Source organism: Oncorhynchus mykiss, chromosome 18 (genome assembly GCF_013265735.2).
Source record: "Oncorhynchus mykiss isolate Arlee chromosome 18, USDA_OmykA_1.1, whole genome shotgun sequence".
NCBI lineage: Eukaryota > Metazoa > Chordata > Actinopteri > Salmoniformes > Salmonidae > Oncorhynchus > Oncorhynchus mykiss.
Genome location: NC_048582.1, coordinates 11,898,906 through 11,925,182, shown reverse-complemented (window position 1 = coordinate 11,925,182; position 26,277 = coordinate 11,898,906). Strand labels below are relative to the sequence as shown.

Here is a 26,277-nt window from a genome sequence, read left to right as displayed (position 1 = left end):
TCCTATACAACGTAAACAAGTAAACAATAGGACAGAACCACATAATCAGATGACTATGAAGGCATACATGTATGAAAGCTTGTATACTTATTTTAAATGTATGTAGTTCTGTCCTTGTGATGTCTCTTAATGTTCTGTATTATATGATGTTTTATGTGTTGTGTGGACCCCAGGAAGAGTAGCTGCTGCTTTAGCACTAGTTCATTATACAATACTAAATACTAAAAGACAGGGTGGGTGGGCTTTTGTTCCCACTTCCCAGACCAACTTTGGCACACCTGATTCAAACATTCAACAACGCATGTAGGTAGATGGTTGGGTGGGGGCGGGCGGGTGGGCGGGTAGGTAGGTAGGCAGGTAGGCAGGTAGGTAGGTAGGTAGGCAGGCAGGCAGGTAGGTATAGATAGGTAGTAGGGCTGTGGCGGTCATAACATTTTTTCAATCACCGTGTGGTGAGTTTTAAAAGCACATACTAGGTAGAAGTAGGTAGAAGTAGGTATAGGTAGGTAGGTAGGTAGGTAGGTAGGTAGGTAGGTAGGTAGGTAGGTAGAAGTCGGTATAGGTAAGTAAGTAGGTAGGTATACTGTAGGTAGGTAGGTACAGTAGGTATCCTGTAGGTAGAAGTAGATATAGGTAGGTAGGTACAGTAGGTATCCTGTAGGTAGAAGTAGGTGTAGGTAGGTAGGTAGGTAGGTATGTAGGTACTGTAGGTATCCTGTAGGTATAGGTAGGTAGGGAGGTAGGTAGGTAGGTAGGTACAGTAGGTATCCTGTAGGTAGAAGTAGGTGTAGGTAGGTAGGTAGAAGTAGGTGTAGGTAGGTACAGTAGGTATCCTGTAGGTAGAAGTAGGTGTGGGTAGGTACAGTAGGTATCCTGTAGGTAGAAGTAGGTATAGGTAGGTAGGTAGGTACAGTAGGTATCCTGTAGGTAGGTTGGTACAGTAGGTATCCTGTAGGTACAGTAGGTATAGGTAGGTAGGTACAGTAGGTATCCTGTGGGTACAGTAGGTGTAGGTAGGTAGGTACAGTAGGTATCCTGTAGGTAGAAGTAGGTATAGGTACAGTAGGTGTAGGTAGGTAGGTACAGTAGGAATCCTGTAGGTAGAAGTAGGTGTGGGTAGGTACAGTAGGCATACTGTAGGTAGAAGTACACCACTGGTCAAAAGTTTTAGAACACCTACCCATTCAAGGGTTTTTCTTTATTTTTACTGTTTTCTACATTGTAGAATAATAATGAAGACGTCAAAACTATGAAATAACAAATATAGAAACAAGTAGTAACCAAAAAAGTGTTACACAAATCAAAATATATTTTATATTTGAGATTCTCCAACTAGCCAATCTTTGCCTTTATGACAGCTTTGCACACTATTGGCATTCTCTCAACCAGCTACACCTGGAATGCTTTTCCAACAGTCTTCAATGAGTTCCCATATATGCTGAGCACTTGTAGGCTGCTTTTCCTTCACTCTACGGTCCGACTCATCCCAAACCATCTCAATTTGATTGAGGTCGAGTGATTGTGGAGGCCAGGTTATCTGATGCAGCACTCCATCACTCTCCTTCTTGGTAAAATAGCCCTTACACAGCCTGGAGGTGTGTTGGGTCATTGTCCCTTTGAAAAACAAATGATAGTCCCACTAAGCCCAAACCAGATGCGATGGTGTATCACTGCAGAATGCTGTGGTAGCCATGCTGGTTAGGTGTGACTTATATTCTAAATAAATCACAGACAGTGTCACCAGAAAAGCACCCCCACACCATAACACCTCCTCCTCCATGCCTTACAGTGGGAAATACATAGGGCGGCAGGGTAGTCTAGTGGTTAAAGCGTTGGATTAGTCACTGGAAGGATGCAAGTTCAAATCCCCGAGCTGAAAAGGTACAAATCTGTCGTTCTGCTCCTGAACAGGCAGTTAACCCACTGTTCCTAGGCCGTCATTGAAAATAAGAATTTGTTCTTAACTGACTTGCCTAGTTAAATAAAGGGAAAAAATAAAAAACATATGTGGAGATCTGTTCACCCACATCTCACAAAGACACAGCTGTTGGAACCAAAAATCTCCAATTTGCACTGCAAACCAAAGGACAAGTTTCCACCGGTCTAATGTCCATTGCTCGTGTTTCTTGGACCAAGCAAGTCTTTTCTTATTATTGGTGTCTTTAGTAGTGGTTTCTTTGCAGCAATTTGACCATGAAGGCCTGATTCACACAGTCTCCTCTGAACAGTTGATGTTGAGATGTGTCTGTTACTTGAACTCTATGAAGCATTTATTTGGGCTTCAATTTCTGTGGTTGGTAACTCTAATGAACTTATCCTCTGCAGCAGAGGTAACTCTGGGTCTTCCATTCCTGTGGAGATCCTCATGAGAGCCAGTTTCATCATAGCGCTTGATAGTTTTTACGACTGCACTTAAAAAAAATGTTCAAGGTTCTTAAAATGTTCCATATTGTCTGAAATTCATGTCTTAAAGTAATGATGGACTGTCATTTCTCTTTGCTTATTTGAGCTGTTCTTGCTATAATATGGACTTGGTCTTTTACCAAATAGGGCTATCTTCTGTCTACCCCCTTAACTCTGGGTCTTCCTTTCCTGTGTCGGTCCTCATGAGAGTCAACCCTGCCTTGTCACAACACAACTGATTGGCTCAAACTCATTAAGAAGGAAAGAAATTCCACAAATTATATTTTAACATGGCACACCTATTAATTGAAATGCATTCCAGGTGACTCTCTCATGAAGCTAGTTGAGAGAATGCCAAGAGTGTGCAACGCTGTCATCAAGGCAAAGGGTGGCTATTTAACACTTTTTTGGTTACTACATGATTCCATATGTGTTATTTCATAGTTTTGATGTCTTCATTATTATTCTACAATGTAGATACTCGTAAAAAATAAAGAAAACCCTTGAATGAGTAGGTGTTCTAAAACTTTTGACCGGTAGTGTGTGTGTGTGTGTGTGTGTGTGTGTGTGTGTGTGTGTGTGTGTGTGTGTGGGTAGGTGGGTATACTGTAGGTAGAAGTAGGTTTAGTGAGGTAGGTACGCATGTAGCTAGGTATACTGTAGGTAGAAGTAGGTATAGGTAGGTAGGTAGGTAGGCAGGCAGGCAGGTATAGGTAGGTAGGCATACTGTACTGTAGGTATAGGTAGGTAGGCAGGCAGGCAGGTATCGGTAGGTAGACATACTGTACTGTAGGTATAGGTAGGTATGCAGGCAGGCAGGTATAGGTAGGTAGGCATACTGTACTGTAGGTATAGGTAGGTAGGTACTGTAGGTAGGTAGTTAGGTGACTTACGGAGCAGCCATCCTCCAGGACAGTGTATCTGAGGCGGGAGTTGCCCTGAACCTTGACCTCCTGTCCGTTGGAGCCCTTGAGGATCAGAGCCTTCTTCAGGTTGCCTGTGGCTCCATCATTCACGGCCACGCTGTTCTTGCAGTGGTAGGTGACATTCTGGACACCCTCCTTAGAAAGCAGGCGGATCAGCCTAATCTGAATGGTTACGGCGTTGGGCAGCTCCTCCTTGTTGCCATAGCTAAACTGGAATCAGAAGTTTATTGAAAAAAAGTATTTCACAGGGACACTATTGTACAATAATTAGCGTTTCAGTTTTTACATCAATGTTAGAGAAATACACCTGGAAGTGAAACAGTTTTTCACAAACATCTCCAGATATTTCTCTGACAGAAAGAAGTCTTCCATTGCTATATAATCAAGGCAGCAGAGGACGTATGTTTTTAAAGCAGTATTGTGCTTGGTGAATTTATTCTACAGTATGGAAGCTGGTTTATTCATAGAAGCAGTTGTCCGCTTTAGAGGTATCCACAGTGTTCATTGAATAGACATTGGGTATATTTTATATACTCACTTTAGTTCCTCCATTCATATTTGCTCCAAACCAGACAGGTTTGCTGGCAGTGGGAGTGGATTTGGTCCACCATGTTTTGCGAGGGATGCTGGCTGAGATGGGGTGGGCTGAGATGCAGGTCTCACCAGTCTCCATGTTGCAGAACACCTTGATAACATCCTTGGTACTGCCCTGGTTGGGGTCCAGCCAGTAGTCTCCTGGATATGGAAAGACCAAGTATCAGATCATACAGTAGATACATATCAGCTACCTCATCATCCATTAGAGAAGAAGACACAGTCTGTGGTGAAAAGTGGACCTACTGGTCTTTTGACTAGTTAAAAACTAGAGAAGAAGACACAGTCTGTGGTGAAAAGTGGACCTACTGGTCTTTTGAGTAGTTAAAAACTAGAGAAGAAGACACAGTCTGTGGTGAAAAGGGGACTTACCGGTCTTTTTAAGGGGGTGGCACTGCTTGATGTCCTGGCAGGTTTTGGCGGGGTTGGCCTGGCTGCCATCGGGACACTTCATGTTCTGCAGGTTTCCACTGAGGCTCTTCAGCGTGGTCTGGACGCTCTGGTCTGCCCCGAGGACGGTCGAGGCATTATTGGGACGCGCCTCATCGTCGTTGAACTCTGGAGGGGGATGGGGGCCAGAGTCGATCCAGTTGGACTCTGGAGGGGGTTGAGGGGGGGCTGATTCATCCCCGTTAAACTCTGGGGGTGGAGGTGGTCCATCCTGGTCCTCGCCGTAGTCGTAGTTGAAGGAGCTGCTGAAGCCAAACATATCAGCCCCAGCAGTGGGAGGGCCAGGGGTCCCTGGGGGACCAGGGGGACCAGCATCCCCAGGAGGCCCCTGGGAAAGAGGAGAGAAGTCAAGAAACAGGTATGTTACTGTCCTTTGATATGGCATGTCTGCTTGTTGACTTTCTTTGCATTAGAAACACTGAATGTGTCACAGGTATGACGTATTTGCATTAGAAACAAGGAATGTGTCACAGGTATGACTTATTTGCATTAGAGACACTGAATGTGTCACAGGTATGACTTATTTGCATTAGAGACACTGAATGTGTCACAGGTATGACTTATTTGCATTAGAAACACTGAATGTGTCACAGGTATGACTTATTTGCATTAGAGACACTGAATGTGTCACAGGTATGACTTATTTGCATTAGAAACACTGAATGTGTCACAGGTATGACTTATTTGCATTAGAGACACTGAATGTGTCACAGGTATGACTTATTTGCATTAGAAACACTGAATGTGTCACAGGTATGACTTATTTGCGTGCTTAATTTAACAAGCAATTCTATTGGAGAAGCAATGTATCAACACCCAAAGCCTGGTTTGTTCTGACATCCATTTGAAAGTCATAGCGGATCCAACCAGCATAATGACAACAGAACCACTAGTCTCTAACGTCTCACCTGAGGTCCGATGTCTCCACTGGTTCCTCTTGATCCAGGAGATCCCATGGGCCCGGTCAGCCCGATTTGTCCATCACCTCCTGCGGGGCCAACCACACCAGGGGGCCCCTGATGAGAAACACAATGGGATTTATAAAGGGAAACAAACAGCACACACAAATTGACCATTATACTGAGGCATTGACAGCTTATTCAGTGTACTTACTCTGTGTCCAGTAGGTCCTACAATTCCTCGAGCTCCAACATCCCCAGATTGTCCCTACAAACAGAAGGCCATTGATTAACCTGTTATTGGCTGACATAATTAATAATAAAAGCATTTCATTGATTTTGCCAAGTTAATAAGATTTTCCATAAATTAAATGACAGATTATGCCTTTTAATGGTGCTTAGGCAGTTTTTACTCACAGTTGTCCCAGGTAAGCCTTGCAATCCAGTGAAGCCTCTGTGGCCTTTCTGCCCTCTCTCTCCTTGGTCTCCTTTGGCTCCCCTGTCTCCCTGTGGCCCTTGAGGCCCCTAGGATTGAAAAAAAAAACGACATGAACATTTGCTGTAAATTACTGTGAGCAGATTTATCCAGATCAACACTCATTGAGACTAATACAACATGGGTTTACTGGTCTGTCAATAGATACAGGTTCCTGTGTCAGTAGCATAGATTCATGTTAATGCTGGACACCAATATTGAGAATTCAATATGATTTCGATATCGTTTGATATTGATATCGATATGAGAAAGGCATATCGTAATAGCGGTTCTGTAGGCACAGAACCCTCTCACAGGCTCTTTAGTATACTTCACTACCTGTTGATGGGCGATCAAGTCGTCAATGACTCCAACCCCCCAAGCCATAGACTACTACATAGGCTACTACTATGGCTACTACTATGACTTCTCTGCTGCCGCACGGCAAGAGACACCGGTGCATCAAGTCTGAAACCAACAGGCTCTTGAACAGCTTCTATCCCCAAGCAATACGACTGATAAATAGCTAACAAAATACTGTAGCTACACAGACAATCTGAGTTAACTCTGTATCTTTATTGACCTTTTATTTCAATCTTTCCACTGTCTGACACACTCACACTCACTGTCACTCCAACACACACTCACACTCACTGTCACTCCAACACACACTCACACTCACTGTCACTCCAACACACACTCACACTCACTGTCACTCCAACACACACTCACACTCACTGTCACTCCAACACACACTCACACTCACTGTCACTCCAACACACGCTCACACTCACTGTCACTCCAACACACGCTCACACTCACTGTCACTCCAACACACGCTCACACTCACTGTCACTCCAACACACGCTCACACTCACTGTCACTCCAACACACGCTCACACCCACTGTCACTCCAACACACGCTCACACTCACTGTCACTCCAACACACGCTCACACTCATGGCACTCCAACACACGCTCACACTCACTGTCACTCCAACACACGCTCACACTCACTGTCACTCCAACACACACTCACACTCACTGTCACTCCAACACACGCTCACACTCACTGTCACTCCAACACACGCTCACACTCACTGTCACTCCAACACACACTCACTGTCACTCCAACACACGCTCACACTCACTGTCACTCCAACACACGCTCACACTCACTGTCACTCCAACACACACTCACTGTCACTCCAACACACACTCACACTCACTGTCACTCCAACACACGCTCACGCTCACTGTCACTCCAACACACACTCACACTCACTGTCACTCCAACACACACACACAAACACTCACTCCATCATTTACACACTCACACATAATATGCACATACATTTATACTGACTCTACACACCTACTCACATGCAAGATGTCGCTACTCTGTTCAACTTATATCCTGTTGCCTAGTCATCTGTTGCCTACCCCCATCACTCCAGTATCCCTGCACATGTAAATATGGTATTGGAACTGACTTTTTAAATATGTCCTGTATACAGTATAGTATGCTTACTTACTTTATTGTGTATATCATATTTCTTATTCTTATTTCCTGTGTGTGATTTTCCCCTAGTAATACATTGTTATTGATTATTGCACTGTTGGGTTTGCAAGACAGACTTTTCACTGCATGCGACAAAACTTGGAACGGGCTTCCCATTTTATTCAAACTGGTTGGGTAGGTTAGGACCACGGGCATTCACACCTGACCCAATGGGCAATCAGCAAGCAGCTGTCTGAACTTTACAAAGCCTTGGAAGTGCGATGTTAGTCAACTGTTTCGATGCTATTCATTCAAACTGATATGATACCAATATTGGTTCGGGAAAAAAGTAAACAGATTTTGCATATCACTAGTTTATACAGTATTTACGAATCAACAGGCATACTACTACCACTAGTAGTGTACTCTACTTCATCAACAGGCATACTACTACCACTACTAGTGTACTCTACTTCATCAACAGGCATACTACTACCACTACTAGTGTACTCTACTTCATCAACAGGCATACTACTACCACTACTAGTGTACTCTACTTCATCAACAGGCATACTACTACCACTAGTAGCGTACTCTACTTCATCAACAGGCATACTACTACCACTAGTAGTGTACTCTACTTCATCAACAGGCATACTACTACCACTAGTAGTGTACTCTACTTCATCAACAAGCATACTACTACCACTAGTAGTGTACTTACTTTATAGGAAATGTAAGAGAGGTGTTCTTACCAGCTTCCCCCGGATCCCTGATTGTCCCTGGGGTCCTGGAGGCCCTCTAGCACCCTAGTGTTGAAAAACAAAAAAACAATGTCGAGGGAAATGACAGCTCTTAACCCTGAAACATTACATTTTTACATTTAGTCATTTAGCCGACTCTCTTATCCAGAGAAGACAGGAGTGAGTTACAGTAGTGAGTGCAGACATTTTCGTACTGGGTTTTGACCTCAAACACTGTAGACTCCTATGACCTCTAACGCCATAAGGGTCTACAGTCATGTCTCAAGGCTAGAAGGCTCTGAACGTTGGTGTGGTAAACTCTGCGATGGCATTGTGGCAATGTCCAGATTACTCACATTGTCTCCTCTCTTCCCAGGGACTCCAGAGGTGCCGACTGGACCAACAGAGCCATGAAGCCCCGGAGTTCCAGCAAGACCCTCAGCACCAGGATTCCCTCTATCTCCCTACAGACAGACAGACAGACAGACAGACAGACAGACAGACAGACAGACAGACAGACAGACAGACAGACAGACAGACAGACAGACAGACAGACAGACAGACAGACAGACAGACAGACAGAAACAGAACGACAGGCAGACACATTTTCTGGTGAAATGGTTTGATCATACATTTCCATAAAGTTTCTTGTCCATCTGTAGTTGTGTCTTACCCTGGCTCCTATAAGTCCATCCTTGCCAGGTACCCCATCAGACCCAGCATTCCCCTGTAAAGACAGATTGCTGCATTAAGTTTACCTGCGCTGTATAGTACAGTATCCTTCTGTTACAGTAAAGACCTGCATTTCAGGGGAACTATTATAATTCCCACATGAATGAAAGGTGTGTATGTGAGTATGTTTTAATCCACAGTTGGTTTTTAATGGACATGTGTTCACTGAACCCACAGACAGAACAGTCATGGGTCAATTAAGTGGAAACACATACCGTAAGACCAAGGTCCCCTCTTGGTCCGGTTGTCCCTGGTAACCCGACTGCACCGACAGCACCCTTGCCTCCCCGAGTTCCGGGGGCACCTGATTTTCCGGGTGCACCCTGGGAAAATAAGTGTGACATCACTGGTCAGGACACAAATGGAAAGTGTATGAGCGTGCTGTATATCTGACTGAGTCTTGGATTGGGACTCTGTTCAGTGTATAATGATACTACTCTCTATAGAAATGAATGGTGAATGTGAACTTCCATACATACAGCAGTACCGGGGGGCCCAACCATCCCGCTCTCTCCTCTGACTCCAGGTATGCCCACAACACCTCGCTGTCCTGAGATACCTGGTGGTCCCGCCGGCCCATCAGGGCCCTGTCAGAAACAAAGACCATCCCATTGGCCAATGGTAACTTCAGATATTTATTAGTCTAGCAAAAGAAGTATAGAGTAATGGAGGATGGCAGAGAAGTCTCGCTCTGTAAACCACTTTGAACGATACAGCTAAAACTTTTACTTCTGTAACTCTCTCATATTTACCCCTGGTCCATCCTCTCCAGGCTCTCCCTTGTCTCCTGGGGCACCTGCTGGGCCCGGGGCCCCTCTCTCTCCTACACGCCCAGGGCCTCCATTCTCGCCTCTAAGTCCCGGAGTACCTGCCTTCCCTGGGGTACCAATGTCTCCAGGCACCCCTACCTCACCCTGGAAGAGTGGAAAGACAACGTGAGTAATGGAATAACATATTTCACTATATTGCTCTATGTTCTATTGTTTATGAAATCATTTATTGGTGATTTCATAGGTATTAAGTGATTTGATTGGTCGATAGTAGGATTAACTCACAACGGAGCCTGCTGGACCAACTCCCCCGGGGAATCCTGGGAAACCAGACCCACCCTGAAAATGAGATGAAATTATTATCAGAAAATATCAACATACTGTACTACATATTCAGTGAATACCATGGAAAGGCATTCCTACTCTGTGCTGAGTAGCCATGATCAGGTCTATTTCTACAGTAAATACCATGGAAAGGCATTCCTACTCTGTGCTGAGTAGCCATGATCAGGTCTATTTCTACAGTAAATACCATGGAAAGGCATTCCTACTCTGTGCTGAGTAGCCATGATCAGGTCTATTTCTACAGTGAATACCATGGAAAGGCATTCCTACTCTGTGCTGAGTAGCCATTATCAGGTCTATTTCTACAGTAAATACCATGGAAAAGCATTCCTACTCTGTGCTGAGTAGCCATGATCAGGTCTATTTCTACAGTAAATACCATGGAAAAGCATTCCTACTCTGTGCTGAGTAGCCATGATCAGGTCTATTTCTACAGTAAATACCATGGAAAGGCATTCCTACTCTGTGCTGAGTAGCCATGATCAGGTCTATTTCTACAGTGAATTCCCTGGAAAGGCATTCCTACTCTGTGCTGAGTAGCCATGATCAGGTCTATTTCTACAGTAAATACCATGGAAAGGCATTCCTACTCTGTGCTGAGTAGCCATGATCAGGTCTATTTCTACAGTAAATACCATGGAAAGGCATTCCTACTCTGTGCTGAGTAGCCATGATCAGGTCTATTTCTACAGTAAATACCATGGAAAGGCATTCCTACTCTGTGCTGAGTAGCCATGATCAGGTCTATTTCTACAGTAAATACCATGGAAAAGCATTCCTACTCTGTGCTGAGTAGCCATGATCAGGTCTATTTCTACAGTAAATACCATGGAAAGGCATTCCTACTCTGTGCTGAGTAGCCATGATCAGGTCTATTTCTACAGTAAATACCATGGAAAGGCATTCCTACTCTGTGCTGAGTAGCCATGATCAGGTCTATTTCTACAGTAAATACCATGGAAAAGCATTCCTACTCTGTGCTGAGTAGCCATGATCAGGTCTATTTCTACAGTAAATACCATGGAAAGGCATTCCTACTCTGTGCTGAGTAGCCATGATCAGGTCTATTTCTACAGTAAATACCATGGAAAGGCATTCCTACTCTGTGCTGAGTAGCCATGATCAGGTCTATTTCTACAGTGAATTCCCTGGAAAGGCATTCCTACTCTGTGCTGAGTAGCCATGATCAGGTCTATTTCTACAGTAAATACCATGGAAAGGCATTCCTACTCTGTGCTGAGTAGCCATGATCAGGTCTATTTCTACAGTAAATACCATGGAAAGGCATTCCTACTCTGTGCTGAGTAGCCATGATCAGGTCTATTTCTACAGTAAATACCATGGAAAGGCATTCCTACTCTGTGCTGAGTAGCCATGATCAGGTCTATTTCTACAGTAAATACCATGGAAAAGCATTCCTACTCTGTGCTGAGTAGCCATGATCAGGTCTATTTCTACAGTAAATACCATGGAAAGGCATTCCTACTCTGTGCTGAGTAGCCATGATCAGGTCTATTTCTACAGTAAATACCATGGAAAGGCATTCCTACTCTGTGCTGAGTAGCCATGATCAGGTCTATTTCTACAGTAAATACCATGGAAAAGCATTCCTACTCTGTGCTGAGTAGCCATGATCAGGTCTATTTCTACAGTAAATACCATGGAAAGGCATTCCTACTCTGTGCTGAGTAGCCATGATCAGGTCTATTTCTACAGTAAATACCATGGAAAGGCATTCCTACTCTGTGCTGAGTAGCCATGATCAGGTCTATTTCTACAGTGAATACCATGGAAAAGCATTCCTACTCTGTGCTGAGTAGCCATGATCAGGTCTATTTCTACAGTAAATACCATGAGGAAGTGTTTCAATCAATGCTCCAGCCTTTATACGTCACCCCCAGTACGACTCACTCACCGCGGCCCCTTGTGTTCCTCTGGCCCCCTTTAGTCCAGTCACACCATCAGGACCCTGGGAACCAAGTTTACCAGCTGTTCCCTGGAGTCCCTGTGCTCCAGCCTCACCCTTCTGACCCCTCTCTCCTGGTTCACCTTTGACCCCGGGTTGCCCATCGGGACCCTGCGAAGAGTCAGACACAATGACCATGATTACTGGGCAGATTCATCGCCATGCAAAACGACTTCCAAGTCTCACCATGGGTATAGTTACTATGTGGTTATATGGAAATGTTTATTAACTTTGACCATTACTGAAATGTTTTATTCAACATTATACAGGAGGATGTTTGCAGCGCAATCTGTTCAGACAACACCAAGCCAAGGTTGACAAATTAACAGAACATCAAGGGACACAATACAACAGGGAAGGCGCCTGTCATAGCTGACACTATTGGGCGTTGTTTGAAAGCCACTCACAGGAGACCCAGGGAATCCTACTGCACCGGTTGGACCAGGCTCCCCAGAAGCTCCCTATAACAGATGTTGGGTCAGAGGTCAGTACAGAGGTATGTGAGAACTATTAACAGTATATTGCAATTGTCTTTTTTTTACTATGGGACAATTGTACACAAGACAACTTACAGTATTTCACGTGTGTCAATAATTGTACAAAATGAATCGCAGTACTTACGGCCACTGCTCTCGCTCCTCGACGTCCAGGGGGCCCTTTAGGGCCGGCCTCTCCCTAAAACAAACAAATATAATATATTGTCTGGGTATCTGTGGTAGGCACTGAGGCCTTCATATGGATAGGTGTTCTCTGCTACAGTGTATGTTCATCTAGTCTGTCTGTCTAAGTGCTGTTGGTGACTGTATGCTGGATGCTCCTTTAGGGTCTCGGCAGGGTTACTGTTATTAAAGCACTATGTGACAACTGATGATGTAAAGAGGCCTTCGTGAATACATTAGAGTGAGTGAGTGAGTGAGTGAGTGAGTGCTTTACCTTATCACCACTGAGCCCAATGCCTCCTGTTGGTCCAACTGGACCAGGAAGTCCCTTCAAATGAAAAACAAACATGATTTCAAATATTCGACAACTTGCGGTGAACAACTTACTATGGTTGTGAAACCAATGAAACTAGAAGGTGCATCAAAAGGTGACTACACTCAACCCAGGGCCTAAAGCTGGTTATGATGACGTCACTACATTTTGACATATCATTCAACTTGAACCTAACAGAATTTTGTTATGGGTGACATTTTAAGATGTTATTTTTGCTGAAACCCTTGATGTAATCCATTTAGGTGACTCAGAAAGGTATGTGTAGACATGTATGTGTAAGGTAACTCTCACCCCGGGCCCGTCGTTTCCAGCAGTACCCTCGGTTCCTTTCTCACCAACTGAACCCTAAGGAGAGAAGAGGGGTCAGCAGAACAGGACTGCAGAATGAACCCACCCAGTTATAAACATGGAATACACCACTCTGAAGGTTGACAACTTGTAGTTCCTTCTAGTGTCTTGGACTCTGGTACTTTGTGTACTTAACCAAGTTTTGGTTGATATCTTCCCCTCCAACACAGATACTTACCACATCTCCTTTAGGACCAGGAGAACCAGGGATACCCCTCTCCCCTGGCATCCCCTGCAGGCCTGCAGCTCCTATGTCCCCAACGGTTCCTTTAGTTCCAGACCCCCCCTAGGGGAAGAACACACACAGAAACAACTCTCATATCATGTTTGTGGGAAATAACATGGATATATGAGGTCATCATTACATTGTTAATCTGCATTAGGCCTCCATCGTGGAAGAGATACCTGGTTAAATGACTGAATGAATAAAGACACAAATAAATCAATGTTTTAAAGTGATGTGCTATAGTACTTACCTTTGGTCCCTCTGGTCCTGGCCCTCCTGAAATACCTTTGGGCCCCGGTAGTCCGTTAGTTCCCACATCACCTCTCTCTCCTGGGATGCCCCGCTCACCCTACGATACAATCATACAATCACCCACTGGTCAGCTACAAACAACTTCTTTACAGCACTGTATGTTATTAACAGGGCCTTGTGTTTTGGTTATCATATCAGATGACCTGGATTTTAAGCTTTTTCCAGAAATGAGAAATAGACCAAAAATGAAAGCAATGTCTGAGGATGGTGATGGACCATCTGACATTAAAAAAAGGGGACAGTTTGATTAATAATCTTTACATAAAGACCGGGTCATGTGACAGGATTAACAAAAACACAGTGCCCTAGTTACAAACCTTATTTTACTAGTGAAGATTAGGACTGAACTCAAACAAAACCTCATTGGGAAAAAAACTGCATTTTGCCACATGATAGGTTTCCATTATGTATTAGGTAATTGTACTTCTGTATTGAAAAATATCAATATGATTATGATTTCAGTTGGAAGATGCATTTTCTCTGCAGAGGGGCAGGGTTACTTTCCCTTATTGGGGGTTGTATTCAAATGGGCATCAAATGAATAGATAAATCAGCTATGAAGACGGCTTACCCTTGGCCCTGTGAGACCAGCAGCCCCTCCCTCTCCAGCGATACCCTGGGAATGACAATACCAAACACATTTCATCAACACAACAGACAGGCTGTTTCAATCCCCTCTTCCACCTTCCTTACTGTCCAATAACCTTCCCTGACACACTTCCTGTATGTATACTTATGCTACATTTTTATGATCTTCTACTTATTATTTTCGTATTCTTATCTTTTACTATTTCTTATTGTTGTCACATTGTCGAGAGGGAACCTGCAAGTAAGCATTTGGTTGGACTGTGTATACCATGTGTATCGTGGGCATACGACAAATCAACTTGAACTTGTTTACACAGGCAGCCTAATTTGGATCTTTTTCCACGAATTGGTCTTTTGACCAACCAGATCATACATTTTGCCAAGAAGCAGTTTGACGTTTATGGGCCAGATCGAAAGTCAAAATTGGCGATATATTCGAGAAAAAGGTATGAAAACAAAAATGGTCTTAATTTAAGGTTAGGCAAAAGGTTAGCATTGTGGTTAAGGTTAGGTTTAAAATCTGATTTGATGACTTTGTAGCTGTGCCAGCAAGTGACTACACTGCAGAGCTGCCTCCAGAACATGAGTCATCCCAATAAATGCCAACCTGCTATCAATAATATGGTTAAAGATCAGAATTGGCCTTCCTGTGTAAATGCAGCATTAAATAACCCTGACACGTTGATGAACGTTGGATGTAATAAATGTATCACTAGTCACTTTAAACACTGCCACTTTATATCATGTTTACATACCCTACATTACTCATCTCATATGTATATACTGTACTCTATACCATCTACTGCATCTTGCCTATGCCGTTCGGCCATCGCTCATCCATATATTTATATGTACATATTCTTATTCATTCCTTTACACTTGTGTGTATAATGTAGTTGTTGTGAAATTGTTAGATTACTTGCTAGATATTACTGCATGGTCGGAACTAGAAGCACAAGCATTTCGCTACACTCGCATTAACATCTGCTAACCATGTTAATGTGACCAATAAATTAGATTTGAACCTGATAGTAGTGTTTTATATCTATAACTCAACTCAAAAACATGATACATTTCTAGATTCTTACTGTAGATAATGAATGGACTGTGTTTCGTTATGTTGGCAGACTCATGACTGGTTAATATGTGCCTTTGTTTGGTCCATTGCAGGAAAAGGCACACATACCCAGTCATGAGTCTATCAACATAACAACATTTAGTTCATTATCTAAAGAAATCATCTATTGTTGAAATGTAACATAAATAAGCTGTAAACAAATCAACTGTAAACAGAGGTTATTGTCTGTCACAGTCGGGCGTGATGTCATACCGTACCTCAGCACCTGGTTTCCCAGACTCTCCAGGTGGACCAGCAGACCCAGGTAGACCCTGAAATACATCACACCATTATAGCTCTCATTTCCCCTTTATTGATTAGTACTATCACTAGTCTCTATCCTAGTAAATACAAGGTCAATAAATCCCATGTGAAACAGCATACCTGGAAGCCATTCATACCAGGAGGTCCTTGCTCTCCTCTCTTCCCTGCAACTCCCTAAAAGAAGTCAGGTATGGACAGGAAAACCAGCAACGGTTTAAGCTTACCATAACCCCATACAGTATTTAAAGTTTAAACTGTGTTGGTATGTATTGTTTAATTGAAACATATTAATCAGATACTTACTGCTGGACCAGCAGTGCCACCAGCGCCCATCTCTCCAGCTTTCCCATTAACCCCCTGTATGAGAAACAGTCCTCAGTGGTCAGTGTGTACGATGAGGTACTACAGCAGAGTTCTACCAGCTTACAATGGGAGAAAGCATAGAATGGAAACTGAAAATGTTTTATTTAAGCATTAAGGCCCGAGAGGGTGTGGTACATGGCCAATATACCACGGCTAAGAGCTGTTCTTAGGCACGTTGCAAGGTGGAGTGCCTGGATACAGCCCTTAGCTGTGGTACATAGGCCATATACCACAAACCCCCGAGGTGCCTTATTGCTATTATAAACTGGTTACCAACGTAATTAGAGCAGTAAAAATAAATGTTTTGTCATACCCGTGGTATACAGTCTGATACCCCACAGCTGTCAGCCAATCAGCATTCAGAGCTCAAACCACCCAGTTTATATTTGGAAATGAACCAGTTTGAGGGGCAGTTCCACCACCTACAAAATCATATTTGAACCTCTGATGAGTGTAGTGTACTTACCCTCTGTCCTGCAACACCTGGGGTCCCCACTTCTCCTGCCTTACCAGGGTCTCCCTGTGAGGACAAATTAACAATGATCCACAATCAATAACATGTCAATGTTTCCCTCTTCCTATATCATATAAGTAGCATTCCAGTGTCTCTCCTGACATTGTATGGTTCCTGGAAGACGCATTCAAACAACTACACTATTTCATTCATCATTCTACATGTGATGGGTTTAATGGAGCTGCTTCTGCTGTATATTGTGGAAAGGAACACACACACACTCACATGATCTCCACAAAGTGTGGGTTACTCACAGTAAAGCCTTTTGGTCCAACTACACCCATGGTTCCAGCTAGACCTCTGGTACCATCTGACCCTGCTGGACCTGGTCCCCCATCCTCTCCTCCTCCTCCCTGAGAGAGAGAGGGAGGGAGGGGGGAGAGAGATAGAGAGACAGAAACAGAGGTATGTTCACATTTGGCCTGTCTATAGATAAAAACATGTATTACACACTCCCCTGCGTATTTAATATGTTTCTGAACACTTCTACATTAATGTGGATGCTGCCATGATTACGGATAATCATGAATGAATCATGAATAATGATGAGTGAGAAATCCCCCCCCCCCCCCCCCCCCCAAAAATGCTACACTATTGTAATGAGGAGAGGTTAGGATGTTTTGGGGCCTGATCTTTGTGCATCTGAAACTTTCTTACTCATCATTCATTCAGGATTATCCATAATCATGGTAGCATCCACATTAAGTGTTCAGAAACATTATATTCTTATTTACAGTAAAGGTGACTCCAAAATGACATAATACATTATTTACCATTCATTTCTATTGGGCATAACATCATCTGAAACACAACCAAAACAAACTGTAAATGCATCCAACAAGACTGTAGCGTCTGGGATCGGTACATCCCAACATCACACCTGCAGGACAGGCACAGGATGGCAACAACAACTGCCAGAGTTACACCAGGAATGCACAATCCCTCCATCAGTGCTCAGACTGTCCGCAATAAGCTGAGAGAGGCTGGACTGAGGGCGTGTAGGCCTGTTGTAAGGCAGGTCCTCACCAGACATCACCGGCAACAGCGTCGCCTATGGGCACAAACCCACCGTCCTTGGACCAGACAGGACTGGCAAAAAGTGCTCTTCACTGATGAGTCGCGGTTTTGTCTCATCAGGGTGATGATCGGATCAATTTGGAAGTGGAGGGTCCGTTATGGTCTGGGGCGGCGTGTCACAGCATCATCGGAATGAGCTTGTTGTCATTGCAGGCAATCTCAACGCTGCGCGTTACAGGGCAGACATCCTCCTCCCTCATGTGGTACCCTTCCTGCAGGCTCATCCTCCAACATGACAATGCCACCAGCCTTACTGCTCATTCTGTGCGTGATTTCCTGAAAAACAGGAATGTCAGTGTTCTGCCATGGCCAGCGAAGAGCCCGGATCTCAATCCCATTGAGCACCTGTTGGATCGGACGGTGAGGGCTAGGGCCATTCCCCCCAGAAATATCCGGGAACTTGCAGGTGCCTTGGTGGAAGAGTGGGGTAACATCTCACAGCAAGAACTGGCAAATCTGATGCAGTCCATGAGGAGGAGATGCACTGCAGTACTTAATGCAGCTGGTGGCCACACCAGATACTGACTGTTACCTCCGCACCAATGTGTCGGAGGAAACACTGTGCACCTGGCAACCTTGGTTAGTGTGTACTGCGCCCGGCCCGCCACAGGAGTCGCTGGTGCGCGATGAGACAAGGATATCCCTACCGGCCAAGCCCTCCCTAACCCAGACGACGCTAGGACAATTGTACGTCGCCCCACAGACCTCCCGGTCGCGGCCAGTTACGACAGAGCCTCTGGTGGCACAGCTGGCTCTGCAGTACAGCGCCCTTAACCACTGCGCCACCTGGGAGGCCCTGACTGTTACTTTTGATGTTGACCCCCCCTTTGTTCAGGGACACATTATTCAATTTCTGTTAGTCACATGTCTGTGGAACTTGTTCAGTTTGTCTCAGTTGTTGAATCTTGTTATGTTCATACAAATATTTACACATGTTAATTTTGCTGAAAATAAATGCAATTTACAGTGAGGGGAAGTTTTTTTTTTGTTGCTGAGTTTATATATATATATAGGTAGGTAGGTAGGTAGGGGAGTATATATATATATATATATATATATATATATATATATATATATATATATATATATTTCCTGACTCATATCCACACACCATTGGTCCTTGGTGTCCCTCAGGACCCTGGGAGCCGAGAAGACCTGACAGACCCTGAGGAAAGAAAAGGGAGGATTTTAATAAAACATTTCATCTAGGATTAACATAAGCATGATGATCACCAAAAAGTAATATTCTTCTGTGATACAGAATGCTGACGAGAGGTAGAGGTATGTTATCTCACCCGTGCCCCTGGAAGACCTGGCTCTCCAGTGCGTCCAGGGTCACCATCGGCACCTTTGGCACCAGATGATCCACCCAGTCCTCGCTCACCTTGGGCACCCTGATCACAGTGTGGCATTTGATTGGCATAATATTATTATTCAATGACTTATACCTGCTGACCTATACTATAGATTCAAAGAGAAATCAACCTACCTTTTGACCAGGTAACCCATCCTGACCAGGAAAACCTCTACTGCCAGGAGCACCCTGGAAATTACAAATTGTTTTTAACAGAATTTGCTAAAAGGTTTAGATTTTAATAAACTAATTTAGCTGTTTGCTGTTATTGAATGTACTGAGGAAAGACAGAGAGAGAAAGAGAGAAAGACAAGAGACAGAGACAGACAAAGTTCTTGTAGTCAGTGAAAGAGCTGATTTACTCTCTCTCCATTGGGTCCAGCGGCTCCTGAAGTCCCAGCGTCACCCCGTCCTCCCCTCCTCCCCTCCTCTCCCATGGGACCCAGCGCTCCATGATCACCAGGTGCACCCTACAATCACGTCATAATCAAACAACATGGCTGCCACATCATACATTAGTGTTTGTTATATTTTACTGTATGGCCTTTTAAGAGCACCATGAAATTAATTGAATGTATTGTTGTTGCACTCAACTTTGGGTGTGGATAAACTTACTTGTCCCTAGGAGAATCAAACTGCTCAACATGCACTAAGCACTTTAAAGCTGGCCTAGACTGAAGGAAGAGCCCAGTGGAAAATGTTGCTACCCTTGATGTTGTCTAACTCATTGCTCGATAATGCAAAAGACACTTCTGTCAAAGGCCAAATAAATTAACTGAACATGCTGAACTTTGGAGGAAGGCTCAGATAGACATGCACCCCATTCAGAAAGAAACCAGCGCCAGCATAACCTGCCCTTCAACATAACCTGCCTTTCAACATAACCTGCCTTTCAACATAACCTGCCCTTCAACATAACCTGGCCTTCAACATAACCTGCCTTTCAACATAACCTGCCCTTCAACATAACCTGCCCTTCAACATAACCTGCCCTTCAACATAACCTGCCCTTCAACATAACCTGCCCTTCAACATAACCTGCCTTTCAACATAACCTGCCTTTCAACATAACCTGCCCTTCAACATAACCTGGCCTTCAACATAACCTGCCTTTCAACATAACCTGCCCTTCAACATAACCTGCCCTTCAACATAACCTGCCTTTCAACATAACCTGCCCTTCAACATAACCTGCCTTTCAACATAACCTGCCTTTCAACAAATGCATGTGGTTGCTACTGTACATGATTAAACAATGGAATTAGAGAGACATTCATTATGATGGGTTGTATATCTTACAGATTCTCCTTTGAATCCAGCCTCTCCTTTGAATCCGGGAATGCCTAAATCACCCTTGTGAGAAGAGAAGAATATGATGAATAGATGTTTCTACCGACAATGTACGATCTCAAGTTTTTAGAGGTAGCTTTTCCTGACGGCGTTATGAACATGCAGCCATATGATGGCATTTTAACTGGAGCATGGAAACCAGCAGTAGTTCCTATGACCTTTGTAACAGCTAGGGGACCTGACAACCATTCTTGATCCAAACAATGAAATGAGTGGTCAAAATTAAACAACAAATCTCCTACCAGTTGGCCCTTAGGCCCGGGCAGTCCAGTGGTTCCCTGTGGTCCGGGGGGCCCCGCGGGGCCAAGCAGTCCAGTCGGACCCTGGACACCTGGAGCTCCCTGGGGTAGAAAACACATCATTATACCTAAACCTGTGTTCTGTCTCTGTGACTCTGTGCCAGGGCCCATTCTAACAGGACAGACTGCAGTCTACTGTCTCTCTGACTCTGTACCAGGGCCCATTCTAACAGGACAGACTGCAGTCTACTGTCTCTCTGACTCTGTACCAGGGCCCATTCTAACAGGACAGACTGCAGTCTACTGTCTCTCTGACTCTGTACCAGGGCCCATTCTAACAGGACAGACTGTAGTCTACTGTCTCTGTGACTCTGTACCATGGCCCATTCTAACAGGACAGACTGCAGTCTACTGTCTCTCTGACTCTGTACCAGGGCCCATTCTAACAGGACAGACTGTATGGTAGCACCATGGTGTAGCCGGAGGACAGCTAGGTTCCGTCCTCTTCTCTTCTACTGTCTCTGTGACTCTGTGCCAGGGCCCATTCTAACAAGACAAGCTGTAGTCTACTGTCCAGACAGCATACGGGGGCCAACACTCTATTACATACTTTCAAGGATTTTACATAATGAGTAATACATAATCAGATATTAATATTTGGAATATTGGAAGGTGAGAAATACATTAGATTGAAGGGAGAAGAAGGGAGTAGCTGAACAAGGAGCTGAACAAGGAGATGAACAAGGAGAGGAACAAGGAGAGGAACAAGGAGAGATGAAATGGAGGAAGTTATACATACGGATGGTCCTTTGGTTCCAGCAGCACCCTCTGTTCCTGTTGGACCCTACAGAAATCAACATGTTTTTTTTAAGTCATTTATTTCAACTTAATTTAACTCGACAAGTCAGTTAAGCATAAAATACTTTAACATTTACAGTCATTTGTCATGTCATTGGAATTTACAATGGAATTTTCTTTCAATGGACGTTCCAATCAGAAAGCAGATTCGGCTACATTTTCAGTGAATCAGTCTACACCCTGAAGTGGTGAGTTGTTGATAGTACAGATGTCGTAGGTGTAGAAATTATTAGCATCATGAATTAGCCAAACACCTGAATTCCCGTAGCTCCAGCCAATCCCACGCGTCCGGCCTCCCCTCTTGGTCCTTGCTGGCCCCCTGTCCCTCGTGCTCCTGGGGGCCCTGGTTGCCCCTGGAGACAACAGTGTCACAGTCAGAGTGTGTTTACATGCACTCTAATCAACCGTTGTTGAACAGATTCATAGCTCATAATGAATAAAACACCCTCGTAAAAACACCCTCATATAAACATCTTTATCGGAATAGAGTAATCCGAATGGGCATGTTTAGAATGAAATGTAATTCTGAGGGGGAAGGACTGGGTTATACGTTTGAGTAACCAATATTTAGTACATGGCTGGTGTGAAGAAGAGGACTGTGCTCCATCAAAGTATATTAAAGAATGAACGGTACTCACCTTTATACCTGGACTACCTGGGAATCCTAGAGCTCCAGTGATCCCCATAGGACCCTAGAATCACATCACATCCAGGATGGTTGGTTGGTACAGTAGGCGTGTCATTCACACCTGGGGCTGTATCCAAAATGGCCCCTTATTCCCTTCACTATATAGAAACTATATAGGAAATAGGGAGCCATTTTGGACACATCTGGTGTTGGTTAGTACTGGAAACATCACTTTTTCCCAGTTGACATCACTGCTGATTTGTAAATGTATAACACTTTTATACTGGCTTTCAGGAAAAGAGTGTATTTTGGAGTAGATACGGTGTTGCTTTTCATTTGTTATATTGCATTTGTAATACTGATTTGTGTATGATAATCATTTGATATGAAGGGTGATGTTTTGTTGGATGTTAGAGGTCCTACCTGTGGTCCTGCTTTCCCAATATGTCCAGATTCACCACGTTTCCCCTGTATGGAGAGAGATGCACAACTGAAAGAAGATTTGACAAATTCACCTCTATCATCTCATCATCAATGCATATCACCATAGGAGGACAGTGGCAGCATAGGCTGTCATTGTAAGCCAGGATGTCATTGTAAATAATAATTTGTTCTTAATTGACTCGCCTGGATAAATAAAAAATAAAAACAAAGGCTACAACATGTGTCACTGAGAAGCCAAATCAAAACATTTTGAACCTACATATACAGAGCCTTGCGAAAGTATTCGGCCCCCTTGAACTTTGCGACCTTTTGCCACATTTCAGGCTTCAAACATAAAGATATAAAACTGTATTTTTTTGTGAAGAATCAACAACAAGTGGGACACAATCATGAAGTGGAATGTCATTTATTGGATATTTCAAACTTTTTTAACAAATCAAAAACTGAAAAATTGGGCGTGCAAAATTATTCAGCCCCCTTAAGTTAATACTTTGTAGCGCCACCTTTTGCTGCGATTACAGCTGTAAGTCGCTTGGGGTATGTCTCTATCAGTTTTGCACATCGAGAGACTGAAATGTTTTTCCATTCCTCCTTGCAAAACAGCTCGAGCTCAGTGAGGTTGGATGGAGAGCATTTGTGAACAGCAGTTTTCAGTTCTTTCCACAGATTCTCGATTGGATTCAGGTCTGGACTTTGACTTGGCCATTCTAACACCTGGATATGTTTATTTTTGAACCATTCCATTGTAGATTTTGCTTTATGTTTTGGATCATTGTCTTGTTGGAAGACAAATCTTCGTCCCAGTCTCAGGTCTTTTGCAGACTCCATCAGGTTTTCTTCCAGAATGGTCCTGTATTTGGCTCCATCCATCTTCCCATCAATTTTAACCATCTTCCCTGTCCCTGCTGAAGAAAAGCAGGCCCAAACCATGATGCTGCCACCACCATGTTTGACAGTGGGGATGGTGTGTTCAGCTGTGTTGCTTTTACGCCAAACATAACGTTTTGCATTGTTGCCAAAAAGTTCCATTTTGGTTTCATCTGACCAGAGCACCTTCTTCCACATGTTTGGTGTGTCTCCCAGGTGGCTTGTGTCAAACTTTAACCGACACTTTTTATGGATATCTTTAAGAAATGGCTTTCTTCTTGCCACTCTTCCATAAAGGCCAGATTTGTGCAATATACGACTGATTGTTGTCCTATGGACAGAGTCTCCCACCTCAGCTGTAGATCTCTGCAGTTAATCCAGAGTGATCATGGGCCTCTTGGCTGCATCTCTGATCAGTCTTCTCCTTGTATGAGCTGAAAGTTTAGAGGGACGGCCAGGTCTTGGTAGATTTGCAGTGGTCTGATACTCCTTCCATTTCAATATTATCGCTTGCACAGTGCTCCTTGGGATGTTTAAAGCTTGGGAAATCTTTTTGTATCCAAATCCGGCTTTAAACTTCTTCACAACAGTATCTCGGACCTGCCTGGTGTGTTCCTTGTTCTTCATGATGCTCTCTGCGCTTTTAACGGACCTCTGAGACTATCACAGTGCAGGTGCATTTATACAGAGACTTGATAACACACAGGTGGATTTTATTTATCATCATTAGTCATTTAGGTCAACATTGGATCATTCAGAGATCCTCACTGAACTTCTGGAGAGAGTTTGCTGCACTGAAAGTAAAGGGGCTGAATAATTTTGCACGCCCAATTTTTCAGTTTTTGATTTGTTAAAAAAGTTTGAAATATCCAATAAATGTCGTTCCACTTCATGATTGTGTCCCACTTGTTGTTGATTCTTCACAAAAAAATACAGTTTTATATCTTTATGTTTGAAGCCTGAAATGTGGCAAAAGGTCGCAAAGTTCAAGGGGGCCGAATACTTTCGCAAGGCACTGTAAACCAATGATGCCTCATGCCACATGTTGAATAAGAACTGACCTCAGATCAATTTAATTCAGGTGGGAAATCAATGGATTGAAGAGATGGAGCTGTGTAATGTAGAGTTATAGGTCAGAGGTCAGAGGTAGTCATATCTCTCTTACCACAGGTCCAGTTGGCCCACTCCTTCCTCTCTCCCCTTGCATTCCTGCTGGACCCTAAAATATACAGTATCATGTTTGACATAATATTATACTCTTCACTAACAGACTGGACACGTATCAGCGTATTTACAGCTATTGGTGTGTGTGAGTAACAGGTATTACAATCATATAATAATTTATTAGCAATTAACTCATTGATTATGACCTACCGCAGGACCAGGGGGCCCCATTCCACCTGGAGTACCTGATGGGCCCTGTAAAATAACACAGAGAGAGAGAGTCACGATATGTGCAGCAATTTCAAACAGAAACAGATCATTTTTAGATAGTAACCTTGCGAAGCAGCACAAATATAAAGATATGCATGATGGGGAGTTTACCTTTGACCCAGCAGCACCAGATTGACCTCTCGCCCCTAGAAGACCTGCATGACCCTGTTGATGAGACATTAGCTCATTAGTTCTGATCAGGTCTGTTCTAGGCTCTAACAAATCTCACAGAAGTTCATAACAGCACAGTGCCAAGTTACCTATTTAATTTTTTTTACATGCAGCCATGTTTCAAACTACAGTACATAGATATGAGCATTGTGATCATCCATGTGCTGCTGCTAACCTTAAGGCCTTTCAGTCCAGGGTGACCTGGCAGTCCTGGGAAACCTCTGGCACCCTGGAAATCACCACATTTAATCACTGTTTTACTTTCACATTTATAAGTACATACAGTGGCCCCATTAAAACAACAGTCTATTCTAATTGTGGACTATTGTTCATTGGTTTCACTCACAAAATGAAGACAATTCAAGTTTAGGCTGAAGGCAATGGTACCTGCTTTCTTAACTAAGTACAGTTGGATGGGAGTGGATGGGAAAATAAAGCACATCCATCTACAGTCTTACAACTCACTCTAATCATATGGAATTGTTGTAAGTGGTATAATCAAACTCTTGAAATGTCGATCATAAAAGAAGTGTGTAATTAATTGTGTTTTTGCAAATGCCTTTGCCTTTCAACACTCATTTGATCTGCAGTGACTGAGAAAGATATTTCATGCAGATAATTAGTTGTTTGAAGGCTGACAGATAGTTGGTTTCAGTTGAAAGACAGTTTGTTACTTACGGCAGATCCAGCGGCTCCTTTATCTCCATCTATTCCGGTTGGGCCAGATTCTCCCTGTGAAGGGAAAACATCACGTTCACATAGCATTCTCAGCTGCTAGAAGACATTACAGTACAGGTAGGTAACAAATAGTTGTAATTTTCACTCTCTCAGATATGGACAAACAGCATTTCCCTTACAACAAAAAAATTGTGGTTTTGAAACTGCAGTAAAAGTGAAGTAACTGCAGTCAACTGTGGTATTTTGGATGCAGTGATTGCAGAATAACTGCAGTTATACTGCACTGTAACTGCAGTTACACTACAAAATTACTTGAAATTACTTGAACCCTGTGGTACCCCCATAGAGACTGCCAGAGGTCCGGACAACAGGCACTCCGATTTGACACACTGAACTCTTGTCTGTGAAGTAGTTGGTGAACCACGCAAGGCAGTCATTTGAAAAACCAAGGCTATTGAGTCTGCCGATAAGAATACGGTGATTGACAGAGTCGAAAGCCTTGGCCAGGTTGATGAATACGGCTGCACAGTACTGTATTTTATCGATGACGGTTATGATATTATTTAGTACCTTGAGCGTGGCTGAGGTGCACCTGTGACCAGCTCGGAAACTGGATTGCACAGCAGAGAAGGTACGGTGGGATTGGAA

At 43.6% G+C, this 26,277-nt stretch overlaps 1 protein-coding gene across 2 annotated transcripts in view; it reads right to left on the bottom strand.

Annotated features, from left to right (window-relative positions):
- The window catches only part of LOC110497058 (collagen alpha-2(V) chain), a 40,337-nt gene that overhangs the window by 1,027 nt on the left and 13,033 nt on the right, over positions 1-26,277 (bottom strand). For both annotated transcript variants that reach the window (XM_036951855.1, XM_036951856.1), the window contains exons 13-53: positions 25,630-25,683; positions 25,127-25,180; positions 24,892-24,945; positions 24,721-24,765; positions 24,512-24,565; positions 22,459-22,503; positions 22,046-22,099; positions 21,662-21,760; positions 21,349-21,393; positions 20,553-20,651; positions 20,260-20,313; positions 19,323-19,430; positions 19,096-19,149; positions 18,902-19,000; positions 18,718-18,771; positions 16,784-16,882; positions 16,482-16,535; positions 15,956-16,009; positions 15,773-15,826; positions 15,607-15,660; positions 14,255-14,299; positions 13,622-13,720; positions 13,324-13,431; positions 13,089-13,142; positions 12,738-12,791; positions 12,426-12,479; positions 12,212-12,265; positions 11,754-11,915; positions 9,779-9,832; positions 9,476-9,637; positions 9,203-9,310; positions 8,939-9,046; positions 8,665-8,718; positions 8,348-8,455; positions 8,004-8,057; positions 5,690-5,797; positions 5,487-5,540; positions 5,282-5,389; positions 4,296-4,701; positions 3,868-4,064; positions 3,297-3,539 (exon numbers count right to left, since the gene is read on the bottom strand). In XM_036951855.1, the coding sequence (XP_036807750.1) occupies positions 3,297-3,539; positions 3,868-4,064; positions 4,296-4,701; positions 5,282-5,389; positions 5,487-5,540; positions 5,690-5,797; positions 8,004-8,057; positions 8,348-8,455; positions 8,665-8,718; positions 8,939-9,046; positions 9,203-9,310; positions 9,476-9,637; positions 9,779-9,832; positions 11,754-11,915; positions 12,212-12,265; positions 12,426-12,479; positions 12,738-12,791; positions 13,089-13,142; positions 13,324-13,431; positions 13,622-13,720; positions 14,255-14,299; positions 15,607-15,660; positions 15,773-15,826; positions 15,956-16,009; positions 16,482-16,535; positions 16,784-16,882; positions 18,718-18,771; positions 18,902-19,000; positions 19,096-19,149; positions 19,323-19,430; positions 20,260-20,313; positions 20,553-20,651; positions 21,349-21,393; positions 21,662-21,760; positions 22,046-22,099; positions 22,459-22,503; positions 24,512-24,565; positions 24,721-24,765; positions 24,892-24,945; positions 25,127-25,180; positions 25,630-25,683 (3,681 nt within the window). The remainder of the gene's footprint in view (positions 1-3,296; positions 3,540-3,867; positions 4,065-4,295; positions 4,702-5,281; positions 5,390-5,486; positions 5,541-5,689; positions 5,798-8,003; positions 8,058-8,347; positions 8,456-8,664; positions 8,719-8,938; positions 9,047-9,202; positions 9,311-9,475; positions 9,638-9,778; positions 9,833-11,753; positions 11,916-12,211; positions 12,266-12,425; positions 12,480-12,737; positions 12,792-13,088; positions 13,143-13,323; positions 13,432-13,621; positions 13,721-14,254; positions 14,300-15,606; positions 15,661-15,772; positions 15,827-15,955; positions 16,010-16,481; positions 16,536-16,783; positions 16,883-18,717; positions 18,772-18,901; positions 19,001-19,095; positions 19,150-19,322; positions 19,431-20,259; positions 20,314-20,552; positions 20,652-21,348; positions 21,394-21,661; positions 21,761-22,045; positions 22,100-22,458; positions 22,504-24,511; positions 24,566-24,720; positions 24,766-24,891; positions 24,946-25,126; positions 25,181-25,629; positions 25,684-26,277) is intronic.